This window comes from Myodes glareolus, chromosome 13, assembly GCF_982192425.1.
Source record: "Myodes glareolus chromosome 13, mMyoGla1.1, whole genome shotgun sequence".
Lineage (NCBI taxonomy): Eukaryota > Metazoa > Chordata > Mammalia > Rodentia > Cricetidae > Myodes > Myodes glareolus.
Window position 1 is genome coordinate 23,038,218 of NC_142038.1, and position 26,029 is coordinate 23,064,246.

Genomic DNA, 26,029 nt, shown 5'->3' on the forward strand with positions numbered 1-26,029 from the left:
GAGCCTCCTGCCTTGGCCCCACGAATACCAACATAACTGGCATGGACTACCACCATATCCGACTCTCTCTTTCTCTCCGCCTTTCAGTAACAGTATCAATTGGGAAGCTGTAATATTTGGGGGACAAAAGTTGCCCATTGCTGCTTTGTGAGCAGTGCTGGCATCATTTGTAATGGTGACGTGAAAGTCATCACTCAAGAGATATGCCCACAGGTCTTGCTGTGATTTGTTCCAAACTAGTTTGGCATTCCCTTTATTTCCATCTTTCTTCCTCAGGGAGAGGGGGAAAATCATTAAACTCATGATGATTGCCGGGAGGCTTTTTGCTTCTAATGGTAAGACTGGGCATGAGTCCCCCTGGAATAGAGAGTGGTTTAAATTTCCAGTTTCCTGGGAAGTGTCTAATAGCCAGAGTGACTTTGGGGATTAATGTTCAGATTTCAGTCATTTTTGCTATGGTCCTTGTCGTTTGTTACGGTTGTCAAGGATTAGCACCCCTGGGGCTGCAGATAAATCCACTGTGGCCTTTCTCAGGAACATCCTATTAATACCACTTTTCATTTTTTCCAGCTGCAAATCCAGGAAAGCTCTGGGGAGGGAAGTGATCTCGAGCAGACGCCAGCTTTCTCCCTGCCTGCTGGGGAGGGGTCTTCATTCGCCGGGAACACAACAAATTTTGTCTCCAACTTGAGTGAGATCAACCAGGAAAATGCATCATTGGCCCAATACCTGGACCTGGAAGGTTGTCCTCAAGAGCCCCAACGGGAAGCCAGACAAAGCACAGAAGGCCACATGCCTGGTGCTCTTGGGGCAGAACCAGCACATAAATGGAGTACCCTAGAAGGCAACGACGAGGAAGTGACCCAGGGTCCCTCCTCATGGCATCTTCCTCTCCCTCCAGGTGACGGTGCCCACTGCCGGGAGTCAGAGACTTGTTCCTCTCAGTCCTCTGCTCCCTCCCTCACCTTGGAAAATGTGGGCAGTGGGGCAAGGGGCAGAGAAGCTGCATGCGTGATGGGGTGTTTTGAAGCTGGTGACCAAGAAACATGTTATGATACCATGGATCTTCCCGTTGGAGCCCCAGCTGATAAATATTTGCCTGAAGACATTTGCCCTGTGGACTTGGAACCGGCAGAAGGGCAAAGCAGAGAATGTGATTTATGCTCGACTGACAAGACACTGGCTGTTCTTCAGACACAAGGTTCTGAGTCTCCCCAGTCTACATATGAGAGCAGCAAGGATGGAAAGCCAGCCGAGTCCCCACTTTCTAACGGTGCCTTCACCTGGGACACATCACAGGGGGCCAGCGTAGGTGCCGTGGGGGAAACGCCATCTGACCTGGGGACTTCTCCCTCCATCTTCTCTTCCACAGAACTCTACAACTTTGGGGGGCTTGGTGAGACACAGCCCCTGGGTAAGAACAGCTCCTTTGCGGACGTTAGCGAAGGAGGCTGTAAAAGCTCTGATCTCGGTGTTCCAGGTGCCACAGACACACTTCTCGATTACAGTTCAGTTGGGGGATGCCCAAGAGAGCCATCAGCAGAATCAGCTGCTAATGTTGATTGCCATCAGGTGACCAGGAAGACCGAGGACACATTAGCTGATGCCACCAGGGTCCACACCATCAGTTGTCATACCGTTTCAGCTCTCGAGGACAGCAACCTTGATGATGGTGCTGACCAGGCCTCATCTGAAGCACAACAGGCAAATAATTTTGAATCTCTTTCCAACATACAGCCAGGCTGTTCTTTAGGCAGCTCTACTAGTGAGATGACCAGGGAGATGTTTATTGTGGCACCCAGTATTCCAGGAGCTTGTGGTCATTTCTCACTGCCTGAGGGGCAGGATCTGTGGAGCGCTCCCTTTCAGACTGATAACCAGCCTGGGTATAAGAGCCAGCTAGTGGAGGGAGGCCACGACGGAAGCCTTGAAGAGGACTTCCAGGAAAAGGGAAGTGAAAGAAAACAGTGCATATCCCATCAGTGTTCTCTTTCTGCAAATGATTTCCAAGAAAATCTGCCCCCGATACCTGGCACGCAACAGGAGGTCAAAGCGGAACCCTTCGAACACTCCCTAGCAGATTCCGGGGAAGAAACTGGGCAGAGCACCGACCCGAGGACCAGTGTCTCAGCGGCAGCTGAGAAGACTATGGAAGACGATAGTCAGTCGCCAAGCAATGTTCCATCTCTCCCTGACATCCTCCTTGAAGAAAAAGAAGACGTAGGACTAGGAAGTTGGGCTGCAGTCAGCAAAGTGAAGATCATAACGCTGGAAGCTCCTGATTTTGAAACCTGGCAACCGGAACAAGCTATGCATTTTGGGTCCAAGGAGGCAGAAGTTGGTCTCACAGCCCCTAGTAGGGGCTGGGCTCTGTCTGACATCCTAAGAGCAGGTGCTACCAGGCCTGAGCCAGGTGCCTTGGGAGCCGCAGCATGGGTGTCCCGGCCTCAAGCTGACACTATCACAGCCCTTGCTGCCAACAGGGATGCCTGGGCAGGTGAGGCACCAGCCAGATGTGCATATTACAGCAGTCTGTCTCCCCAGTGTCTAGGCCAACCCAGACTCTTGGAGTCATCCGTAGACCCTGTTGAAGAAGAGACGTTAGATGTCACAGTCTCTCCACTAGAGGCTTCCAAAAGTGGGGAGTTGGAAAGTGTTGAAACCAGGAATGAAGACCAGGAAGGAAATGAGAGGAAGCTACGCGGCCCTGCCTTCTTTCGACAGTTTGTGGACGTTCCTAGCATCCTGGAGTCCTCTGTGGATCCCATTGGTGGTAGACGTGGGATGGAGTGTGTCTGGTCTGAGAAGCCAGAGCCCTCTGACTCCAACGCTGAAGGCAATGAATCCACTGACAGATACACATGTCAGAGGGCAGACATCCAACCTGCCACCCTACAGTTTCCCCATCCCCAGAACAGTGGGGAAATCATTCCAAATGAAAGCACAATCAGCCAAAATGACGTAGACAGAGAGGCAGACGCCAAACAAAGTCAGGCTGACAAGGCAAAAGCAGAGGCCCAGGCTGCCCTTAGTCAAACCCAATGTCCTGGTGAAGAAAGACAAAGAATTCCAAGTGTATGCAACATGAGCCAAGATGGCAGTGACCGAGGCCTAGGAGAGGCTGGGCAGGCGACAAAGGACAAGGCCGAATTAATTTCCCCCATGCCATCTCTTTCTAGTTGTCTCAGAGGAGCGACTCCTGCATCTGTTGAGTTTGAGACCAATGATGCCACAAGCCACATTTACGGTGAATGTGTGCCCAGAAACCACCAACATGTACTTCCTACGTGGAAGGAAAAAGGAGCCGTGGAGAGTGAGTGTGGGAAACCTGTGCCCTCTTCAAGTGATCTCACACACACACCATGCACTTCATCTCCCAAAGGAAGTGCCACACGCTTGTCCGTAAGCCATGGCATTGAGGAACTGAAATTGGAGGAGATTCAGATTGTGGAAACCGAACCTCTAACCTCATCCCACTCCCCAGCAAAGAGTTTGGCTTTCATTTCAGGAGAATGTGAGTCAGAGAAAGCCCCTGCAGGCTTATTACTTAAGGACCTGTGTCAAAAGGGCTCCGCCCTGGCTAGCAGGAAAAAGTCCAGAGAGGAACAGCAGAAGCACGTGGTGGCCCAGACCAGCAAGGCACCTGGGGCCCGAGCAGCAACGGCTGGGCCAGAGGAGGACAAGAAAAAGCAAGAGGCCTCAGGGAGTGGACATTTAGCTGCAGGGGTAAAGAAGAAAATTCTCTCCAGGGTGGCAGCCCTGAGACTCAGACTGGAGGAGAGGGAAAATATGAGAAAGAACTCCATTCTGAAGAAAACGCCGAAGTTTGAAAAGTCCTTGTCCCACACTGATGAGAAAAAAGACTCCCAAAAGGCTCCTTGCAAAGCAGAAGGCAAAGGTGAGGCCTTGCTGCTTTTAGCATTGTTGAAAGGCTAGGCATGAGGCTCCTGTGTCCCTTTGAGCCCCTGTCTGTTCAGGTGAGCAATCGGCGGGCGGGTGTGGATGTCACAACTGTGACCAAGAGTCCCAAGGTTCTCAAACTTGACCAAGTAGGCATCATTTCTCTGGCAACCTTGTTCAAACGCCCGATTCTGAGCACCACCAGTTTCTGATGTTGGGCGGGGGCGTCCTCAAAAATCTGCACTTGTACCCAGTCCCCAGGTGACTTGGCAGGAGATGCACGCCAGAGAACCCCTCATCGTGGCTGCCTGCTGGTGCGTTTGATGGAGGGGGATGTGGCGACGATGCTTTGTGGTGTAATTATCACTTTTAGAAATCTCCTTCCAAAGATGAGCAGCGACACTGGTGTAGCAAATCTGTAAGACTAAAACGACCACACGCTGAGCAGGGTGCACGAAGAAACATTTCAACACAACTTGAGATTCTCTTTTTTAATCATCAATTGCTCCCCCTCATTAAGTGTAACTCAAGGGAACCTTGGTTTTTCTTCCAAATTTAAGTGGAAAATTTCTTCCCAACTTCCTGTCTCCAGTACCCGAATCTACCCAGGTTTCAGTCCCTCTGAGCCTCAAAGACTTTGGCATCACTCCTTCCATTCGGCCTAAGGGACTGTTCAGTCATGCCCATCCCACAGCCCTAAAGAAGCTACATTCTTTTGGTGTTATCCCTTCCCATGCTGCCTGGCAGCAGAAGTCTGAAGAGGCAATACACAGATGAGGATCAATGCCCTGGGAAATGATTTACTATTATGGGATGGTTGCTTCATAAACTCTGCCCTTGACAAGACCTGCTTTTCACAATTAATTCTAATTACCATGTATGAGCTTCTATCAGTGAAGAATTTACTTCAAGAGCTGGGTAGTGATGGCACACACCTTTAATCCCCGTACTCAACAGACAGAGGCAGGCAGATCTCTGTGAGTTCAAGGCTAACCAGACCTACAGAGCAAGTCCCAGGAAGGCTCCAAAGCTACAGGAAAACTGTTAGCTGGGCAATATGACACACCCCTTTAATCCTAGCACTTGGGAGGCAGAGGCAGGTGAATCTCTGTGAGTTGGAGGCCAGCTTGGTCTACAAGAGCTAATTCCAGGACAGCTAGGGCTGTTACACAGAGAAACTTTGTCTTGAAAAACCAGAAAAAAAAAATCTACCTCGGCAGTGAGCACTCCAAATGTCTTGGTTTTGCTTTCCAGCTTTTCCTGGTTTTGGTCTGTTGTTTAATGTGCCCACTAGGAAAATACAATAGAGAAGTCTTCAGTTCTGGTATTGGAGGCTGGCTTTGTGAGACCTGGGTCCTCATCTCCAGTCTAGGCAGGTCACATGATGCCGGGTACTGCCTTGGCTGTATGGACCCAGCAGCCTGGTGCTCTTCTTCAAAGCAGCCCCGATTTAATGCCCTCCCCCTGCGACATGATGGGGTATAAGGCGGGTGAATGTACTCAGGTGATCCTGAGAGAAATAAAATGGACGCTGGGTGTCCTTTCCTTGGTATCCAAAGCTTAGCACGGTGGAAGCTTCCTGTATAACAGGAGATTCTTTTAAAATTACATTTAGGTGTGTGCGGGTGTGTGTGCACATGTGTGACTGTGTGCATGTGTGTGTGCACGTACGTGTGTGTGCATTTGCATGAGTGTGTGTGTGTGTGTGTGTGTGTGCAAAGACAGCTTCCAGAAGTCAGTTCTTGCCTCCCACTGGTGGAGTGGAAAGGCTCAGGGATTGAACTCAGGTGTCAGGCTTGGCAACAAGAGCCTTTACCCCACCAAGCTGGCTCTGCAGCAGAGGATTTCTTTTGTCTTCCCTCAACCAAGCTGGTCAGAAGGTAAACCTGGTGCACCTTTGCTCAGAGGTGGCATTTCTACTTGTCTGCCACACGAACATGGTCTTGGCTGACTTTAAGTTTCCGAGTCCATTGTTCAGCTCTGGCCCTATGCTATACCCTCCTCTCTGTGCCATGATGTGATCAGCTCCCATAACATTGGCAGCAACCTCTTTGAGGCTCTAGTTGAGGAATTTACGACTCAGCCAGCCTGCTTCCACTTCCAGGGGCCAGAGTCTGATTTTAAATTTCCTTCTGATATTTTATTATCTGTGGGGCCAAAGAAAAATTGGAAACAACTTAACAAAGCACATCCACTGTAGCAAACTTCAGGCAGCCAAGTGAGCGAGGCCTTGAATTGGTACTTCTGGCTGGCCTGTGGACCAGACAGCATCCTGTGACGATGTGTTCTTTTGTCTTACCAACGCTGCAGCGCTCGGCCCCACCTGGACAGCGTTAAATTGATCACACTCCCTCAATGACAGGCCGGATGAGCTGCCCTGTTGTTCTAATGCCTATACCGCCACCCAGTGTCTGCCCTTTCCAATTACACATTTGCTCATAAGAGCCTACACTCCTCTCAGGTTAAACTCAAGAGGCACATTCAAATCTCAGCCCAACCTGCGGGAGTCATCTCCTCACTATTTCTGCTCCGTTCAGATAGACATCACTTTTGCCAGTGAGGTGGATGCCAGACACATGCGTCCAGTCCACCAGACCATCTTCACAGACAGCTGCACTGAGTGCGTGCATGGGCACGTGTGAATGAATTTTATCCCACAGATAATTTATTATTGAGTTGTCTTTTACATCTGGGGTCTTAACCTCACTTGCCTTGATAGTGCAGACTTCATTCCACTGCTGAATCACCAGCTCTGATTTTGATCAGGTCACTATTTAACAGTATCTTATTTGGGCCAACTCCTAAGGACTAGGCTGCTATAAACTGCTAGACCTTTCTTCTCTTAAAGAAAAAAACATTTTGGGCTGGAGAGCACTTGCTGCTTTTGTGGAGGACTCAGGTTCAATTCCCAGCATTCACGGGGAGGTTCACAACCATCTATAACTTTAGTTCCAGGGAATCTGATGGCCTCTTCTGACCTCTGCAGACGCCAAGCACACACACGGTGCACAGATACATGTGCAGGCAACACACTTGCGCGTATAAAGTTAAGTAAATCTAAATTAAAAATCAGAAATAGCTCAAGTTCTGTTTTGCTAGGAGCATTATAGACCTTTGGAATTTAAGTAACGGAAAGGAAGTGTTTTCTGTTAGGATGGTTCATTTGTTTCCCATGGTTGCATCTGAGCCAGCCAGGTCTCTCTGGTTGCTTCATTTGTGAGTTAGGGACCTGCTCCCTGTCTCTCAGGGTTGTTGCAGATAACTGAGATGACGTGCGAAAGCCTCCCGTCTACACTAACCTGCAAATGTGCTTCTAGCTCCAGTGCTGCTGAAGAAGATCCAGGCGGAGATGGCTCCCGACCACTCTGGAAATGTGAAACTGAGCTGCCAGTTTGCAGAAATCCACGAGGATTCTACCATCTGCTGGACAAAAGATTCGCAGTCAATAGCCCAGGTCAAGAGAAGGTGGGACGCTTGTCCTCCCCGACTGTCCACTCACTTTTGCTCTGTTTCTTAGTGTGGTTGTCAAAGAAAACCATAAGGGAAAAGGAGAGGCAAGTTGGAGCAGAGATTCCATATCCAACGTCATTGGCTATGAAGTGCCTCTCCCCCACCAAAGGCTCCTGAGCTAAAGGCTTGATTGACAGGTGATGAGCTTTGGAGAACGAATTAGAATGTGAGGGCTCTGACAGAACTGGCCAGTCCTCTGATGGCTTCCTAACTTGGTGGCATTACTGGGGAGGAGGGTGGAAACTCGGATGTGGGGCCTGGTTGAAGCAGGTTGTCTGGGGTGTGCCTTTGAAGGTGTCTTGTCTGTGGCTCTTGTCTGTCTGTTTCTTGGTTGCTGTGAAGTGAGGGCTTCCAGCCTCCATGCCCTTCTTCCATGATAGAGACCCAGAAACAGGGAGTCAACCGGCCACGGCTTGAAACCTCGAGTCAGAAGGAAGTCTTTCCTCATTTTACATAGTCTGTCAGACATTTCTGTCAGAGTGAAGAAAGGCTAACCCGTTATCCAAGAGGAAGAGTGGAACTGTCCAGCTGTCCAGACAGGGAACATGGTGGCTGGCTCTGGCTTCAACTCTGCCTCCTTTGAGTTGTGGAAATTGGAGGCTCTCTGGTTACAGTTTTTAGTCATGATACATACAGTATAACATTCTAGTTTGAAGCCCTTCAGGCCTAAGGTTACAAAACTCCTCTGGAACTCTTACTTATGGGTGTTTTCTGATTCAGAACCCCCCATTAATCTAACAAAGGTCAAATAAAGCTAAGGAGAAGACAGGGGTGGAGGAGAACCACAAGGTCACAGAAAAGTAAAGCTTTTGAGGAAGAGAAACGGCTTCCCTTAAGACAGAAAGAGCAGATTATACCCAGGTCCTTACGTCGTTGCAGGAGTCAGAGGAGGAGGTGAGTGTGAGCATCATTGTCAAAACACATTATGTAAGCCAGCCCACTCAGCTCCCTAAATCAGTGCCAGGAATGAAGGAGTGCCTGTTCAAAAAATCCGGTGTGATCCTGTGTCCTCTGACAAGTCCTCCAAACAAATCAATGGAGGTCAGTGTAACTTCAACAGCTCCCAAGAGCTTCTTTCGGCCCAGAGAGGCCTCGGGACAGCTCCCAGAGTCCTTGGGGGCATTCCCATCCCTTTGATCTCAACAGAAACAGACTGAAAAGGTGGGAAATACGAACCCCTATATTCAACCAAATATTCCTGCTTGGAATGAATGCCTGGAGACTATTTTTCGAATGTTCCCCACTACCCTGCCTGTCTTGTACTTGGCTTAAAAACCATTACAATAGTGAAGAAGTGCTTTGATTTTTAAATCCTGGCAGCTCCCTAGAGCTTTATTTCTAACGTACTCTTTATTGATTGTAATTCTTTTCTGAAACTGTCAATCAAGAACAATTAACCGGCACTTCCCACAATTTTTAATTAACTCTTCTCATTCTAGGCTCAGATAAGTGTTGGCACTTTCCAGGTCCTTTTTGTATCTACGGAATAGTCCCAAAATCCCAACCTCCCTCTAGGGAGCACACGTCACTAGCAAGCAGTCAAGGACTTTAAAGTCTTTGTAGCATTTGCTTTGTTTCTTCTTAAAAATAGCTTAGACCAATCTGTGTTTGTATTGCTACTTGAGAAAGTTTGTAAGTCACAACTCCTGTGTCCATAGACAGATTGTTTGCATGATTTCAGATGATTTTGAAAGCTTGTTAATTCCTCTCATCCTTGCGTCCAGCTCAGTACGTGATGTTTATCCATCCCTACCTGAAGTAGCTCAGGGCCTTATTGCGTCAGCTGACTCTCCATCATTCTAGTGAAATAAGCCGAGACAACTTACTCATATGGAGCTTATCTATCTCACCACTGTAGAGGTTCCGTCTAGGACTTGGCAGACCTGTCACTCTGGGTCTGTGATGGGTGTTCCCGATGCCAGTGAGAGGGACAAGGCCAGTGTTAGAGTGAAATGCTGACGTCATAGCTAAGAGTACAGGTTCGAGTGCTGCAATCCCCCTTGAGGACATGTCCTCAAAAATATAAAGATCAACTTGTTTTTTTAAATTGTTTTTATTGAACTATATATTTTCCTCCACTCTTCTCCCTTCCTAGCCTCTCCCCTTCTGCCCTCTCCCATAACCGCAATGACTCAGGAGATCTTATCTTGTTCACCTTCCTATATAGATCCATGTATGTCTCCTTAGGGTCCTCTTTGTTGTCTAGTTTATCTGGGGTTGTGGCCTGTAGGCTGGTTTTTCTTTGCTTTATGTCTAAAAACCACTTATGAGTGAGTACATATTATATTTGTCTTTCTGGGTCTGGGTTACCTCACTCAATATGTTTTTTTCTAGATCCATCTGTTTGCCTGCAAATTTCAAGATGTCACTATTTTTTACTGCTGTGTAGTACTCCATTGTATTAACGTATCACATCTTCTTTATCCATTCTTTGGTTGAGGGGCATTTAGGTTGTTTCTAGGTGATGGCTATTAAAAATAATGCTGCTCTGAACATAGTTGAGCATCAAACACATGTTCTTATGGTATGATTGAACATCTTTTGTGTATACACCCAACAATATTTGGTATTGTTATTACCAATACCTTATGGTATTGCTGGGTCTTGAGGTAGATTGTTTTCTAATTTTATGAGAAATTGCCATACTGATTTCCAAAGCAACTGTACAAGTTTGTACTCCCACCAGCAATGGAGGAGAATTCCCCTCACCCCACAACCTCTCCAGCATAAGTTGCCATCAGTATTTTTGACAGGTGTAAGATGGAATCTCAGAGTTGTTTTGATTTGCATTTGATTTGATTGTGTTTTTTTTTTGGTATCTGATGGCTAAGGATGTTGAGCATTTCCTTAAGTGTCTTTCAGCCTTTTGATATTCATCTGTTGAGAGTTCTGTGTTTAGGTCTGTACCTCATTTTTTATTGGATTATTCATTCTTTTGATGTCAAGTGTCTTGAGTTCTTTGTGTATTTTGGAGACCAGTCCTCTCTCTGATGTACGGTTGATGAAGATCTTTTCCCAATCCGTAGGCTGTTGTTTTGTCTTATTGACCATGTCCTTTGCTTTATAGAAGCTTCTCAGTTTTAGGAGGTCCCATTTATTAATTGTTTCTCTCAGTGTCTGTGCTGCTGGGGTTCTATTTAGGAAGTGGTCGCCTGTGCCAATGCATTCAAGTGTACTTCCCACTTTCTTTTCTATAAGGTTCAGTGTGGTTGGCTTTATGTTGAGGTCTTTGATCCGTTTGAATTTGAGTTTTGTGCATGGGGATAGATATGGATCTATTTTCAGTCTTCTACATGTTGATATTCAGTTATGCCAGCACCATTTGTTGAATATGCTTTCTTTTTTCCATTTTATATTTTTAGTTTAAAGACCAACTTCGATGCCTTATCTCCTAAAGGACCCACTAGCACCACCCTGGGGACAAATCTTTAGTATATGCACTTTGTGGGGGACATTCAATACCCAAATTATAGCATTTGCCAAGACATAGATTTCAAAGAAGTGAACTCTCTCAAAGGTGAACTTAACATAGCAAAGGTCTTAAACTCACCAAATGAGAAGGGAATAAATAAGATGGTAAAACTGTTCAAATGGGCATTTGAGGAATGAAGATGTAAATAGCCAATAAGGCAAAAGGATATATAAGACATATTTTCAAATAAATATAAAGGCAGTTTATGTTTAACAGGCACTAAACTTGGGAGTTATCTTTTCTTCTACACAGAAACCTTCAAGTTAATACATGACACAAAACTGTCTGGGAAGATCATTTTATTGTTTATTTTTGTTTTATGAGCTGGGATCTCACTAGTTGCCAAGGCTGGCCCTGAACTTACAGTCCTTTTATTTCAACTTCCTTCATAGTTGACAGTACAGGCTGTACCACTGTACAGAGCTGGATGTGTTCTATTTTAAATAGTAAACAGCAAAGGCAAATGCAGGGGCAATCTCCTACAAGCAAAGTCACCTTGTGGTAAGCCTGCAGTGACTTGTGACCTACCAGGGACATGAAGTCACCTCTGGCCTCTGTCCAACTTTTAGGTAGTTTCTTTACAGGCTACAGTTTGGAAGTTGGGAGTCAAAATGTGTTCTTGTGGGCAGGGCTTGTAGACCCTAGACATACCACAAAAATATATAAATAAGTAAGAAAAATGCAGTGGCAGGCACTGTGCATGTGTGGCAGTGATGTGTCTTGGCTTCGGGGAGCTTTCAAGTTGGCAATCACTAAGGCTGTTGTGGCCATTCAGACTGTTTTGGCTACTAGGAACCAACTCTCCTCTCTGGGAAAAATAGACGCTTGGGAGTGTCATGAGATTTTGAAGGAAACATTGTGCACAGGGAGTGGTCCAGCTGATAACTGAGCGAGGTTTTTATGCTGGATTCAAGGCAACAACGAACTGGATGCTGCTGAAGGTACATCCCCATCAAATGATCATGGGGAGGGGAAACCGAGGACTCTTCACTGCTGAGTGGATGCTGCCAGCTGCCTCTGGTTTCTTGGGAATGGGGTTGGGTGATGTAGTGTCTCTGAGGAGGCCGAGTTAGGCTTCGCTCTATTCAGCCAGTTTCATCTTTGGCTGTGTGCTTCTGGTCACACTCTTGGTGTGGACATCTTTGACACTCGCCTTCACAGCTGAGCATCTTCTGTTCATGTAGCCCGTCTGCCCTAAAGACGGGGATTCCTTCCTTACAGAGTAACAGATAGGACTCAGCTCTCCTCTCCGACAAAAGACACAGATTCTCATTTGCTTTCCACAATGACATTGCCATATTTCCTCTGAGTTAATGACTGCTTTTCTTCCCCATCACTGAATCCCCACGACTAAACATGGAACAGCCCTCTTTGGGACATTAAAAAGTGGTTTTCCTCCATGGAGAAAGTCCACTGATACTACTGAACCCTACCCTCATGACTCACGACCAAGGTGAGGTCTTTTGTTAGAGACTCACATGCCAGGTGTCTACCGCTCCCCATATTCCAGTCAGCAAACAACCTTGCTTTTTCTGGTTCCACGTACTGGAAGCTGAGGGTGCGACTAAGTAGCATGTCCAAGATCCACCGCAGGATTGGAATCCAGGCCTTTCTGAGTTCTCAGTCCTTTTTCCCCCCCGCAAGGAACTGGGGCAATGAGAGAAGGCAACAAGACAGATGGGGTCTTCCTGCATCTGGACCAAGAATCAGAGAATTCTTGAGCTTGATGATGCTGATGGGACAATTTCCTTGAGTTTAACCCCAGCCTTTTAGGGGGATCTTATTATCCCTTCCCATGACTGTTGCTGTGTAGGGCTATACATCCCTAGGAGTGAGAACAGGGGAGAAAGTGATAGGATTTAGTGACCTTGTTTTCAACCATTGGTCTACTCCGGGCGGGTACCAGTCAAAGAGCTGAAGTCTACTGAAAAAACAGCCAAAACAAAGCCTTGTGTTGAGAGAGCAACTGAGACAAAACTGGTCAAACTATGAGGCAAACCCAAATGGGAGTCACACTGTCTGCCATCCTCGTGGGAGAACCCAACTGCAGTGTTTTAGTATAGTTTTGTTGCAGAGCACATTGTTTTCAGTTTTTTAATAAAGACTGCAGCTCTAACCATTGGCATAAATATCCCCGAGTTAAGGGCAGGAATCAGAAGTTCCTGGGGGAGCCAGACTAAGGTCAAGCTTCCTCCTCTTAGCGTCTCTGTTCCCTCATTATCTGAGGACTGGCAGCAGGGCTTGCGGATCTCTTAAGCAGTTCTGAGGACGGCATGAAGGTGATTTTTTATTTGCCTGACACTTAGCAAGCACGATACATTGTCTGTCACTGCTGTCATTGTCTTCATCACTGTCCCCATCGTCTTTATCCACCACACCATCAGTTTTTGTAGTCACAGTAATTAGTAATTAATATTGGGCAGGAGGATGGAGGGATAGACATAGTCACTAAGTGTACATTATGTAAAAGGGCCCTGAACATGTTTGAAGGAAGACTGGGGCAGGAGAATTGATTTGCTTGGGCCCTGGAATTTGAGACCAACATAGTGAGATCCCATCTCAAAACAAAAATCAGCTACCAAGTAGGAGCCCTCAGTTCTGAATCCTCGGGTAAAGCTAGGAGCCACTTTCTTTAGATTTTTAGTGTATCTATGTTTAGAGTCAATGACTTCCCTCATACGCAGGCTACCTGTGTGATCAACCTAGTTCAGATGAAGTTGAAGCTGTGCTAACCGCAGCTCCCAGATTTTAGCACTCGAGTTGCTGACTTTCCTGATGTCAGCCCTCCAGAAAGTTTGTGTATTCTTGTTGTGTGTTGGAGTAAGACTATTAAACCAAAACCTTTAATCCCAGCACTTGGGAGGCAGAGTCAGGCTCTGTACGTTTGAGGCTAACTTGGTCTACAAAGTGAGTTCTAGAACAGCTAGGACTGTTACACAGAAAAACCCCATCTCAAGAAACAACAACAATAATAATAATAAAATAAAAAAGAAAGAAAAGTAAAAGACTATTAAACTGCAATGCAGGGATCTTCTCTATGTGTAAAAACGTTGTTTAATTAGCAGATTGGGGGAATCTGGTCTATCAGCCAGCCCAATGGCTGACAGCACAGGGCAGGAAGACCTTCGCTCCTTCCTTTTTGAGAACACTAGAACTCCAGAATACTGAAGTATGTGAATGTTAATGTCCCCTATTCCAGCGCAGGGGACAACTCCAGTGTTTCCTTGGCCATCGTCCAAGCTGGTCAGAAGGACCAGGGCCTCTATTACTGCTGCCTCAAGAACAGTTATGGAAAAGTCACTGCTGAGTTTAACCTCACAGCGGAAGGTAAACCTCGGCTTCTTCTCGGCTGCTCGTCAAAGCCCCAGGCCCCTGCCAACTCAGAGGGACACCCGTCCTGACTCTGGTCTCTTTGTTTCCTTCTAGTTCTCAAACAGCTTTCCAACCGCACGGAATACAGAGGTAAGTGACCCCAGCTGACCTGGCAGAGAGTGGGCTCCCCACCAAAACACAACCAGCTCCTCAAACACACATTGTTCTGTGTACTCTCCCAACCAAGTGCACTCTCCCGTCTCCCAGGAAGGGCTACCTACGATGCCCGTGATGGTGACTCAGGATCTGTTTCAACGGGGCTGGAGGGGCCATTCTCCCAGTTATAATCTTAGTAGATTGTAAACACCTAGAAATGTATTGTTTGTGGGAAAGACTGAACTAAAGTCCTGCAGTTTTGGAAAATTGTTCAGGGGAGTTTGGACTTGAATTTTTCTTTTAGGCATAAATCTTGCTTGCATGGAGCTTTCTAGTTGGTTATGCTTACATTTTGATTCTTCCGTTTTCTTTTCAGCTAAGCAGAATATAACCTTGTTTGGTTGCATTCTAATGAAAAAGTAAAGTTGTGTTTGTTTTTGTGCTGTCTTTCAGCACATCTGGTGTTCTGTAGTCTAATAGCTGCCCCTCGACATCCATGCGGCCCTAGGCTACGCACTGAGTTCCCACAGCCTGGTGCACTCTGAGCTTGCTGTGTCGTGTCTGTATCCTCATCGGGGCGACATCTGTGGGGTCCTGCCTGGCTTATTCGTCTGCGCTTGAAGGGAAGAGTGAGGATTAAGAAAGAAAGAGACAAGAGACAGCTGATAGAGTCGGGAAGGCATCTAGTAAATACTGAAATTTGCCTCGTGTTTATTTCTCATAGGCTTTATAGACCCTAATCCAGAAATGAGGAGAATGTCAAAAGGCTTCTTTACCAAGATACAAAGAACAAACCAAGTAATTACCTTCTCCATACCCCAAACACCGAGTAACCACACCCTAGGTCAAAACATCCTGTTAGTAACCACACCTTAGGTCAAACCTCCTGACATATAATAACCTTGAAGCAGCAAGACTAGGTCTGAGCTCTCTGACTTTTAGTCAAGGTGGGACGAATTCACACCCGTGGGCTCCCACAGTCCAGTCATGTGGTAATCCCTCTGGGGAAATGCCTTATCAACCTGCACCCACCTGCACCCATTGTGCTGGGAGAGTCAGGAGGCGCTTGACTGTGGCCTTCCAACCCCCGTGATCTAAATTACCCACCCCCACAGCCATGCTTTAACAAGATGTGGTTGCTGGGAGGAACTGCGCACAGCAGCAAAGCAGCTCCACACACCCCTGCAGCCAGCCCTGCGTCAGCACAAGCGTAGACAACCTCTGCCACAGCATAGCACCCTGGACCAATTTCAGGAGAGAGAAGCATTGGTGGTTGTATTGGGTGAGCATCTGGAAGATGTGCTGCGTGGCATTTAAAGCAAAGAAAATAACTGAGACCTCTGGAAAACAAGGCATTGGAGAAAATCAAGATATTCTAGTGTATAGTACACAGAAAGCCAGAGACGGAGACTGCTGGGTGGGATAGTTGTATCTGTGACCCTGGCTCTGGTATATGTGTGTGTGCATACGTGTGTATGTGTGCATGTGCATGTGTGCGTGTGTGTGTGTGTGCATATGTGCGTGTGTGCGCGTCTGTGTGTGCGCGTGCGTGCGTGCGTGTGTGTGTGTGTGTGTGTGTGTGTGTCTTGCCTCAGCTAGATAGTGAGTTTAAAGTCAGCCTGGTCATATGAGACAGTCTCAAGAGGCAACAAAACAAAATAGCAACAAAATCCCTAGAATCACGATTTAGAAACGGTCTAGCCAACACTGTGATATTACAGACTAACAGGAGTACTTAGGAGTCTGAGGCAGACGAATTGTGAATTCCACATCAGCCTGGGCTACAGAGCATAACTGTCAAGGAGTGGGGGAGGAAGGAAGGAAGGAAGAAGGAAGGAAGGGCTGAGAGACAAGTGCTGCTGGATCTCCTCAATGGTGCTTTTTCCTCTTCTGTTTCACCATCGTTTAGTCTTGCTTTTGGTTACTCTGCATGTCTCTGCTTTTGTTTTACAGATATACAAAAGTCTTTCCTGGACTCCCCAACTTTGTTCCAACCAACCTTCCCTTGTACACAGCCCTCAGCCTGTTCTCCTCCTTCAATGATTTCTCTCCTCACTCCTGTTAACTTTGTCTCTGTCAGGCATTAAGCATGACCTGTCCCTCTGGGTTCTACAGGTCACCTTTATCTCTATCTGCTTTTTGAGGGGGGATATTTGAGACAGGCTTTCTCTGTGTAGCTTTGGAGCCTGTCCTGGAACTCGCTCTGTAGATCAGGCTGGCCTCGAACTCACAGAGATCTGCCTGCCCCTGCCTCCCGAGTGCTGGGATTAAAGACCTGTATCACCTCCGCCCCGTTGTCTTTATCCTTATAAAGGGATAGTAGTTCCGTCATGGATTAGGATTGGAGATGACCCCGCCCACTGAAAGCTGTACTGTGTTGTAGGATGCGAAGAGATAGAATTCAGCCAGCTCATCTTCAAAGAGGACGTCTTCAATGACAGCTACTTCGGGGACCATATGCGTGGCCAGATCTCCACGGAGCAGCTTCACTTCGGGGAAGGGGTGCACCGCAAAGCTTTCCGTAGTACGGTGATGCAGGGCCTCATGCCGGTCTTCCAGCCCGGCCACGCATGCGTGCTCAAGGTGCACAACGCTGTTGCCCATGGGACCAGAAACAATGATGAACTTGTGCAGAGGAACTACAAACTCGCTGCCCAGGTGAGTGAACAAGCGTGGCTCTCTGGGTGAGGGAATGAAGTGTAACATGAGATGAAAATGAGAGGAGTATCTCCATACGGGCTTTTGGCTTCTTCAGGGTGAGGATTAAGGCTGAATGTTTGGGGGACAACATTGGCTTCTCGGTTCTCAGAAGGAGTTGGGCTCAGCTCAGGGACACTTCCTCTTGTCACCTGGGGTCCAATGGGCGGTGATCATGTTGGTCCCCAAGGCAAAAAAAAAAAAAAAATCCACTTGGGCAAAGGGCGATATAGAAGGAAGGTTTCTAAGTGACAGTAGCTGCTGGGATCCCCGAGGACAGATAAAACCAGCATTAGACTGTGAGGGGGAGGTGGGGAAGGGGAAGAGGATGGTCCGAAGGGTCAGGATTCTTCTTGCTTTCCTGCGTTTGTTCAAAGTCTGCCTATAAAGTCTAAGGAAATATTGAGTGACGTGTCTAGCTAAATGTTCTCTCTCTAAAACTGAGCTTTGGGATGAGAGGAGAAAGGGAAGGAAGGGTCAAAGAACACCATCTTATTCCTACCTGTGCCTTGACCCCTGTGCTTAGCCTTGCCCCCCCCAGTGGCTGGCCTTGATCCCAGCAGTTCACCTTGACCCCCGTGGTTCACCTTGACCCCCGTGGTTCACCTTGACCCCTGTCATTTGCTTTGACACCAGCAGTAGCTAAGTTGCTAGGGTTAGGTCTAGATTTTTCCCAATGTGCCCCTTTAAATCGTTACCCATGGAATTAGTAGACAGGACTTGGGCGAAGCTCCCATGTACCATCAACCACTGGCCACCCATAGAGCTGTCGGGTATGGAAATGTGTGGTGCCGTGTGCTCAAGGGCAGCCCCTGCGCTCCAAGGAGACAGAGTTCCCACTTACTTGTGTTGCCTTCACCCCAAAACCAACCCTTCTCTTCTTCCCTTCCTTTCCCCTCCCCCCCTTCCCTTCCTCCCTTTCTCTCAAGCACACATGGAAAGTCCTGACCCTGCTCACACGGGCCTTACAGGGCAGAAAGCAGAATCCACGTGGCTTTCCTAAGGATCAATCTTATCAAATGTTCCCTATTGGCTATTCAAATCACACCTCTGAAGAGGAATTGGGGAGGACCCTGGAGAAAACCAGGAACGCCTCTACCAACCATTGTCTGACATCATGCCAAAGAGCCAGTCCCCTTAGATCAGGGACAACCTTCCTCCATGCTGGTTCTAGAAACATAGAGAGGCCATTATCTGACCGTGGCTTGGGTAAGTCACGTCTCAGAGCACCTTTATAACTGGCACCACATTGTAATTTTTGTTTCTGGAGTACAGTTTAGTGGGAGAATGCTTGCCTAACATCCACAACATCCTGTCATGGTTCCCTAGCTCTGAAAAGAAAAAAGTTGCTTCTATAACGCCAACTAGATATGATGGGCCTAGGAATCTGTTTATCTGACCAATCTCAGAAACAGGAATCGTCTTACTGAGCAATATTCTGAATTTTCTAACCAACTGTATTTACAATGTCTTTGGGGGATACAGGAATGCTACGTTCAGAATACTGCCAGATACTATGCCAAGATCTACGCCGCTGAAGCTCAGCCTCTGGAAGGTTTCGGAGAGGTGCCAGAGTAAGTCTGCTGAGCCTGGCTTGGGTGACTGACTACCTGTGACTTGCTGTGGGTAGTCAGTTTTGTTTGTTTTTGTCTCTCTGACTCTATACTTCATGGGGGATCACATGGCTGCTGCCCTGTTCTTGTTTGGTCTCCAGAGGTATAAGAGAATTCCTGGTAAGGATTATATTTTTAAATTAAAAAAAATGTAATTATGTGGGGCTGGAAGGGTGGCTAAATGGTTAAGAACGCTGGCTGCTCTTCCAGAGGACCTGGGTTCAAACTGTTCCCATGGTGTCTTGTAACTGTTCCAGTCCTAGGGGTTCTGATGCCCTCTTATGGCCTCTGTGAGAACTGCAGGCAAAGGCTGACCAGGCAGACCTGCAGGCAAAATACCATACAAATAAAAATAAGTTAATTTTTAAAATGTAAATTACGTGCTAATTTGTGTCTTTGCGTGGGGATGTGCACATGGGGGCGCAGATGCAGGATTCAGAGAAGGGGATCTATTGTCCTGGAGCTGGAGGGACAGGTGTTTGTGAGGCACTACATGTGGGTACTGGGAACAAAGCTAGAGATCTCTGCAAGAACAGGAAGTACTGTGAACCACTGAGCCACTTCTCCTGCCCCTTGATAAATATTCTTAAATAATTTTTTTAATTATTATGCTGCTAGGGAGATGGCTCAGGGTTTAAGTTCACCTGGTGCTCCTCCAGAGACCAAATTAAATTCCCAACATCGTGGAGACTCATGACCGTCTGTTGCTCCAGTTCCAGAGAATCTGGTGCCCTCTTCTGGCTTCCACAGGCACTGCATGGTTGTGATGCAGAGATCCATGGAGGCAAAACACCTGTACACACAAAACAAAACACACATTTTTAAAAAGTTTATATCATTATTGTGCATGTGTGCGCATATACAGTAGAGCGTATGTGCCATGGCACACACATGGAGGTTAGAGGGTAGCTCTGTGGAGTTGGTTATCTCTTTCTACCTTTCTGTGATTTCCAGGGATTGAACTCAGGTCACCAGGCTTACAGAGCAAGTGGCCTTACCTGCTCGGCCACCTCACCAGCACTGCTATCCACTAAATAAATATATGCGTGAATAGAAGAGTGGATTCTGCCACATTAAATTGATACCGTGATATCTACCATGTTAAATTGAAAATTGGACACACCCCCACACGTAGATTTCACCTTCACCGCCTTGTCTTAACAGTAAACAAATACAAGAGAACAAGAAACTACCACAACGCAACTACTAAGCTATGGTTACACCACAGGGAAGACCAGGGACACTAGAGCAGAATCCACTTCCCATAATCCTCTGGGCAGAAAGTATATACTTTATCCACTCATTGCCTGAGTATTTTGAGGCTCAGCAAATTCCTGAGAGTCTGGAGCCTGTGTTTATTGTCTGCTTATGTGATAAGGTCATATTTGCATGCTCAGTGGAAAGAGAAAGGGCCATGTCAGGACACGGGAGATACAGGAAGAGCAGCCATTTACACATCAGTGAAAACAAAAGGGGAGGAAGAAAACGGTTCTTGTTTGCATGCTCCTGCTTCCTCAGAAACCCTTCCCCTTGGGTGGTAGGATGTAGCAGGATGCTCCGTACCTTCTGCTTTCTGCCAGGAAGCATGTGACACACGTGGCTAGTACGAGGAGCTTCGTCAGAGCTTCAGCAAAATTAACAGCGATGCAGAGAAACAACTGCTTTTCTGTTAAACACGAAGCCGGGCGTTGGGGTGACTTCAGTTTCATAATGTAGGAACTTTCCCGGTATCTTTCTTGTTCCCTCTTTTTCCTGCCTCTGTTCTCTTAAGTTCTGCCTTAAGGGAGAAAAGTTAGAAGCTGTAGCAGAATTTTTAGGGCAAAAGCCCACATTTTGGCAGCTCCAACAGGCTAGGTTTGGACACCTGCCCCCGGATGTGATGGGGAAAACCAGAGAAAGGAGATTGAATTCATGAATTGGGAAGAGGGATGAAAAAGGAGACCCATGACTCCAAGTTCATCCTTGGGATGCTGACAAGAGTTATAGACTGAAATGCAAGAAGAACCAGGCTGTGGGGGCACATGTCTTTAAACCCTGCACTCGGGAGGGAGGTAAAGGCAGGGTGGGCCTCTGTGAGTTAGGGGCCAGCCTAGTCTATAGAGTGAGTTCCAGGATTGCCTGGGCTACACACAGAGAAACCCTGTCTCAAAAAAAGAAAGACAGGAAGAATTGTGGCAGGAGACTAGAAGCATGCATTGCTAAGCAGGGAAGAGGGCCAAGTGCATGCATAATTAAACAATCCTCTATCTTTGCTTCTGCAAGGTGAGCCAGGGTTGTTACTGCTGTCACCTCTGAGGATGTGACCTGGTTCCTGCTGCTGCTCTAGGGTGTAACTGTGTCCTAGAGGACATTGACCTATCTAGGGCGCGGTCTGTCTTGAGAGGTTTTGCTGCTTTTGGAATCCAGGTGTTTGGAGGATGCTGATTTCTGTGGCTTCAGCCTTGACCTGGTGATGAGACAGGTTAGGTAGGCAGGCACTCCTTAAGTGTTGAACATGTGTAGGCAAAATCAGGCAGGACTCTGGCCCCGACGCAAGGAGTCAGACACAAAATGAAGGCAGGGCTGCCAAGCTTTCAGTCTGCATTTAGTTACCTTGAGGGCCCAGATGAGGAGTCAACGCTTTTGTGGTTATTATTTTTATTATTACATTTTTATGAAGTATGTGTATGTGTGTGTGTGTGCGTGCTCACACGTGTGCATGTATGCTACAATAAATGTGTGGAGGTCAGAGGTCAGAGGACAACATGGAGGAAAGGGTTCTCTCCTGTGACCGTGAGGGTCCTGGGGTTTGAACTCAGGTCATCAGGCTTGGTGGCAACTGCCTTACCCAGCGAGCCATCTCATTGAGCCCACGAAAGCAGTTTCTAAGTGCCCATCATTGAAGCAAAGCCGTAGTATCCTAGTGCAGGGGCAGACCCAAGTTTTGTGCAGCTTAACTCTTATACCACGTGGGGCCCTTTTAAAGGAAAAGAACACATAATGGATATCAAGATGGGTTTAGAGGCTTAGAAGGGTGGGCTGAAGTAGGGAGTGGAAGTTTGTTTGATGTCATCTGTATTCACCAAACAGACTGAAGCCCTAAAGACAGATGAGGACATTTTTCTATCAAAAACTGTTTCTCCTGCAGTTCCCTAGGAGAATTTGTGGCTGCATGTGTGATTATAGCATACAGAAGCTAGTGAGCAGTCTCTGAAGGATGTCTAGGCCAGGTACTCACTGACCTAAACTGGAGACTGCTACATCAGGAATGCATACGTGTGTGCCCTGAGCTGGCCCTGCACACTGCTAAGCTTCCAGTTAAGCCCATATTGCTGGGATCTGGAGGCACTGGACCACAGTCAACCTACTCCCCCAAACATGCGTATACACACACACACACACACACACACACACACACACACACACACACCATGTTTACTTCCAGAAATGGGTCCCGAACACAGTTTTTGTTTTAGGGAACTTTTGGGATCTCGAAGACAAAACACTCCATACTCCCCGCAGTTTTTGCTTTCGAATTCATGAATATCAATGACATCACATTGTCTATGCAAAAACTCCAGCCGGGCAGAGACCAAGCTAATTGAGATTGTGAGTAATGCCCAGACTTTGTTCTTGTTCCCCAAAGGCTAAGGAATTAATAAGAACCCAGTCGAACCTTGAATCCTTTTGTTTGGTGGATAATTGGCTAGAAGGAGTCTTCAGAGGGTCCCCGGAGTCTTGCAAATGTGACAAAGCTTTGATAGACAAAGGCTTGGTGACCAAGCTGTTTTTTTAGGGATGTGCAGCAGGGCCACAGCTCCAAATATGCCCCCTCCCATCCCATCCGAGGGCTCCTAGACACTTCTTTAACAAGACACAAGGGCCGCCATAAAGCTGGCAAAGAATGCCTTAAGAGCCTTTCGTTTGCTCCTCCTTCCCCCTGGAAGGTTCTCTCCTAAGACACCCCCATGGCTACCCCCAGCTTTCTGCAGGTCTACTCAAATGTCCTTTATTAATAAGCAAGGACTTCTGAGTCTGAGTAAAAACGACAGCCCCTTCCCCGCCCCAGTGCAATCTCCCCGGTACCACACCAGACTTCCACGTGATATTTAACATCCTGAAGTTTACCATTGCCTGTTACCTCCATTTAGATGTAAGTTTCATGGTTGGGGGTGGATGAATGGGAAAGAGAAATAAAAAGGACAGGACTTGAGTGCTGCTGGGTACGGTGGAGGAGAACGTTTATTGTAGATAGAAACGGAAACATCAGGGAGGGTCCAGAGGAAACATGACCCTCAGCTGGGCCATACGGGGAGATGAGGGAGGGGAAAGGAGAGAGTGGAACCAGGTGCCACAGCCAGGAGGCCAAAGGAACAAAAGAAGGCAGGTAACCAAGATGTCTGGATTATATAGGGAAGAACTTCTGTGGGAAGGGCAGCCCAGCCCCTGGGGGCAGGTAGGGGGCAGAATATGCCAACCAGACCCTGTAACAGGGTCTAGGAGGGGTGCTAGGAGAATCTGGTCCTAGCATAGAACCAGGTCTGCTTTGGTGTGCCAAACAGGCGCCTCAGCCATTTGTCCCCGAGTGTGAAACTTAACAGCCAGGGCCTCTGTTTTCTCTATTGGTGTTTGTGAAAGAGTGTTTGGAAGAGTGTTAACACATGGAAGTCACTGAAAATGAGTGTTTGCTGACTGAGTGAAGTATGAATAGGTAAGGGAAGGATGGATTGGTGGGTGGATGGGTGGGTGGATGAATGGACGAATGGGTGGGTGGGTGGGTGGATGTGTGGATGGATGGATGGATGCAGTATACATGGGTGGGTGGATAGATGGGTGGATGGATGGGTGGATGGGTGGTAGTTATTAATCCAATGGATTACTAAGATAAAATGATAAAGCCTGGTATTGTGGCTCAGGACTATAATCTGAACACTCTGGAGGCTGAGACAGAAGGAACTAGAATTCTAGGCAAGTCTGGGCTACCTAATGAGTTTGAGGCCAGCCTGGCTACCTAGTGAGGCCTTAATTATTTATTTACTGGGGATCTGATACCCTCTTCGGGCCTCTGTGGGTACCATACATACATGTAGTGTACATGTATGCAGGTAAAACATCCATACGCATAAAATAAATTAAAAAATTAAGGCAAAGTCAAAGCTGAACGCAGTGGTTCATGTGTTTAATCCTAGCATGTGGGAGGTAGGGGCAAGCCAATCTCCGTGGTTTCCAGGCCAGCCTATTTAATATAGCAAGTTCCAGATCAGCCAGGGCTGCGTAGTAAAACAATGGTCTCAAACAAAACCAAACAAAATGGCATTAAAAATAATGACGAAGAGAAGTTTCAAAGTAATTCTAGACACAAAAGTAGAAATGAGTCTTTTGGTTCATTAAATATAATTGAAGGCAATGCAAAAACATAAAATAAAACACGGAGTGGAACCCGGATTGTCTGTGTGCCCTGCTGCTCCAGGTGACAGGAATACCCAGGCACTTGTGTTCCCATCTGAGAACCATGTCCTCCTCCCTGACAGGATCATCCCTATTTTCCTCATCCATCGGCCCGAGAACAACATCCCTTACGCCACAGTGGAAGAGGAGCTGATTGGAGAATTCGTGAAGTATTCCATCCGCGATGGGAAGGAAATCAACTTCCTCCGAAGGGACTCGGAGGCTGGTCAGAAGTGCTGCACCTTCCAGCACTGGGTGTACCAGAAAACCAGCGGCTGTCTCCTGGTCACAGACATGCAGGGTGAGCAGACTGGACCACCCAGTTCTGAGGATGCTGTGGGCTCTGCGGTGTTTCTAAGGGGAGGAGGGAGGAGGGAGGGGAAGTAAAGAGGAGGAGAGGCCTACTGGGTACCAACAAGCATCTTCTCCCTAAGATGTTATTCACATCCAGTTGGAAATGAAGCTTGGCAATAGATGATTGGCCAAATGAAGTAATAAAATTCATATCAATGACTACCAGCAGTGCCTTCTACTATAAAAGGTAGAGGCTAGCTTCATTGTCACACTCCAAAATTCAGCACACGTGGAGGTCCACATGTACTGCCATGAGTGAGTTGAGATGCAGTATTTATTTCCCAATAAATGAAAGTGTCCTTATAACCTTTAGATCTTGGGCTCTCCTGTGGAATTTGCAGTGTGCTTTCCAGGTGCATAAAAATTTTTTTAGGGATACAGCTTCTTATAGGAAATGGACATGTCATAATTAGGGTTCTTTCTGCAACAGACTGAAGACAAGTATGTCTTGAGTTGGCTTCAAGACCTCTGTGGATACACACTTCTCTAGATGCTCATGTCCCCTGTATAAAATGGCATTGTTTCTATACACCTCTACATATTCTCCTGTATACTTTGAGTCATCTCCAGATGACTTCTAGCACCTAATGCAACGTAAGTGTCCTCTAAGAGAGTGTGTTACATTGGTTTGTACATGCTCAATATATATTCAGTTTTTTCAAATATTTTCAGTCCCCACCCTCTGATGTGGAGGGAAGACCAGAGAGCTACTGTCTTGAGTGCATATAGCTCATAGAGAAAGAAGCCCAGGAAATGGCAATAGAAGACAGAGAAAGTGCAGGCAGTCAGGAGAACATGGACAAACTCCCAGTTACTACCGTGGGCAACTGTGCTCTGCTGGAAGCCCGCATTGAGCACACTTCCCAGAATCCCCTGCCCAAGGTATGGGGAAGCAGGAATGATCACCCACAACTCCCTTTAGCTCCAGCTGAATGTTGCTCACAGTGGTGGCCTTGAGTCCCCTGTATTCCACTTTTGCCGCATTGGCAAAACTAAGTTTTTAGGCAAAGTGGTATCCGCAGGTGGAACCAGGCAGAAAGGACAATGGTCAGCTGTCCACAGCTTCTGTCTGTATATTTCTTTGTTCCTTTTTTATTTCCACATAATAATACTGTTGTACGATACAGCATAAGAGAGACCTTGGTGGGCCCTATGGCAGGTGAGGGACAGAATACGCCATGCAGAGTGCTTGAGTGTGGAGTGCATTTGGGAAGGGGGTATTGGGAGGGGAGAGGGGAGGGGAGGGAGTGACAGAGAGACAGAGACAGAGACAGAGAGATAGAGGGAGGAGAGGCCGAGTGCTGCTTGCTTCAGCAGGAAGAGAAAGAGAGAGAGAGAGAGAGAGAGAGAGAGAGAGAGAGAGAGAGAGAGAGAGATTGGGAGTAGGCAGAACTTGTCTCTTAAAGGGGCTTTTGTGGACCTGCTTGCCATAAACCGAGGGGTGATTGTCCCAAAGGGGCAAGGCCAAAGTGTCCCTGGATCCTAAGAACTGTTGAGAAGTTCTGAACCATGTCGTTTGATGACTTTAAGGCATTGTCTCGTACCAGAGTCAGAAACTGTAGTGGTGGCCTCCAGGGTTTCCCTCCCA

The 26,029-nt window shown here is 47.1% G+C and overlaps 1 protein-coding gene across 2 annotated transcripts in view; it reads left to right on the plus strand.

Annotated features, from left to right (window-relative positions):
- Nucleotides 1–26,029, plus strand: part of Alpk2 (alpha kinase 2) — a 125,234-nt gene that overhangs the window by 84,508 nt on the left and 14,697 nt on the right. For both annotated transcript variants that reach the window (XM_085699796.2, XM_048419066.3), the window contains exons 6-12: nucleotides 571–3,898; nucleotides 7,218–7,365; nucleotides 14,082–14,209; nucleotides 14,309–14,344; nucleotides 16,734–17,008; nucleotides 18,533–18,621; nucleotides 24,171–24,388. In XM_085699796.2, the coding sequence (XP_085555922.2) occupies nucleotides 571–3,898; nucleotides 7,218–7,365; nucleotides 14,082–14,209; nucleotides 14,309–14,344; nucleotides 16,734–17,008; nucleotides 18,533–18,621; nucleotides 24,171–24,388 (4,222 nt within the window). The remainder of the gene's footprint in view (nucleotides 1–570; nucleotides 3,899–7,217; nucleotides 7,366–14,081; nucleotides 14,210–14,308; nucleotides 14,345–16,733; nucleotides 17,009–18,532; nucleotides 18,622–24,170; nucleotides 24,389–26,029) is intronic.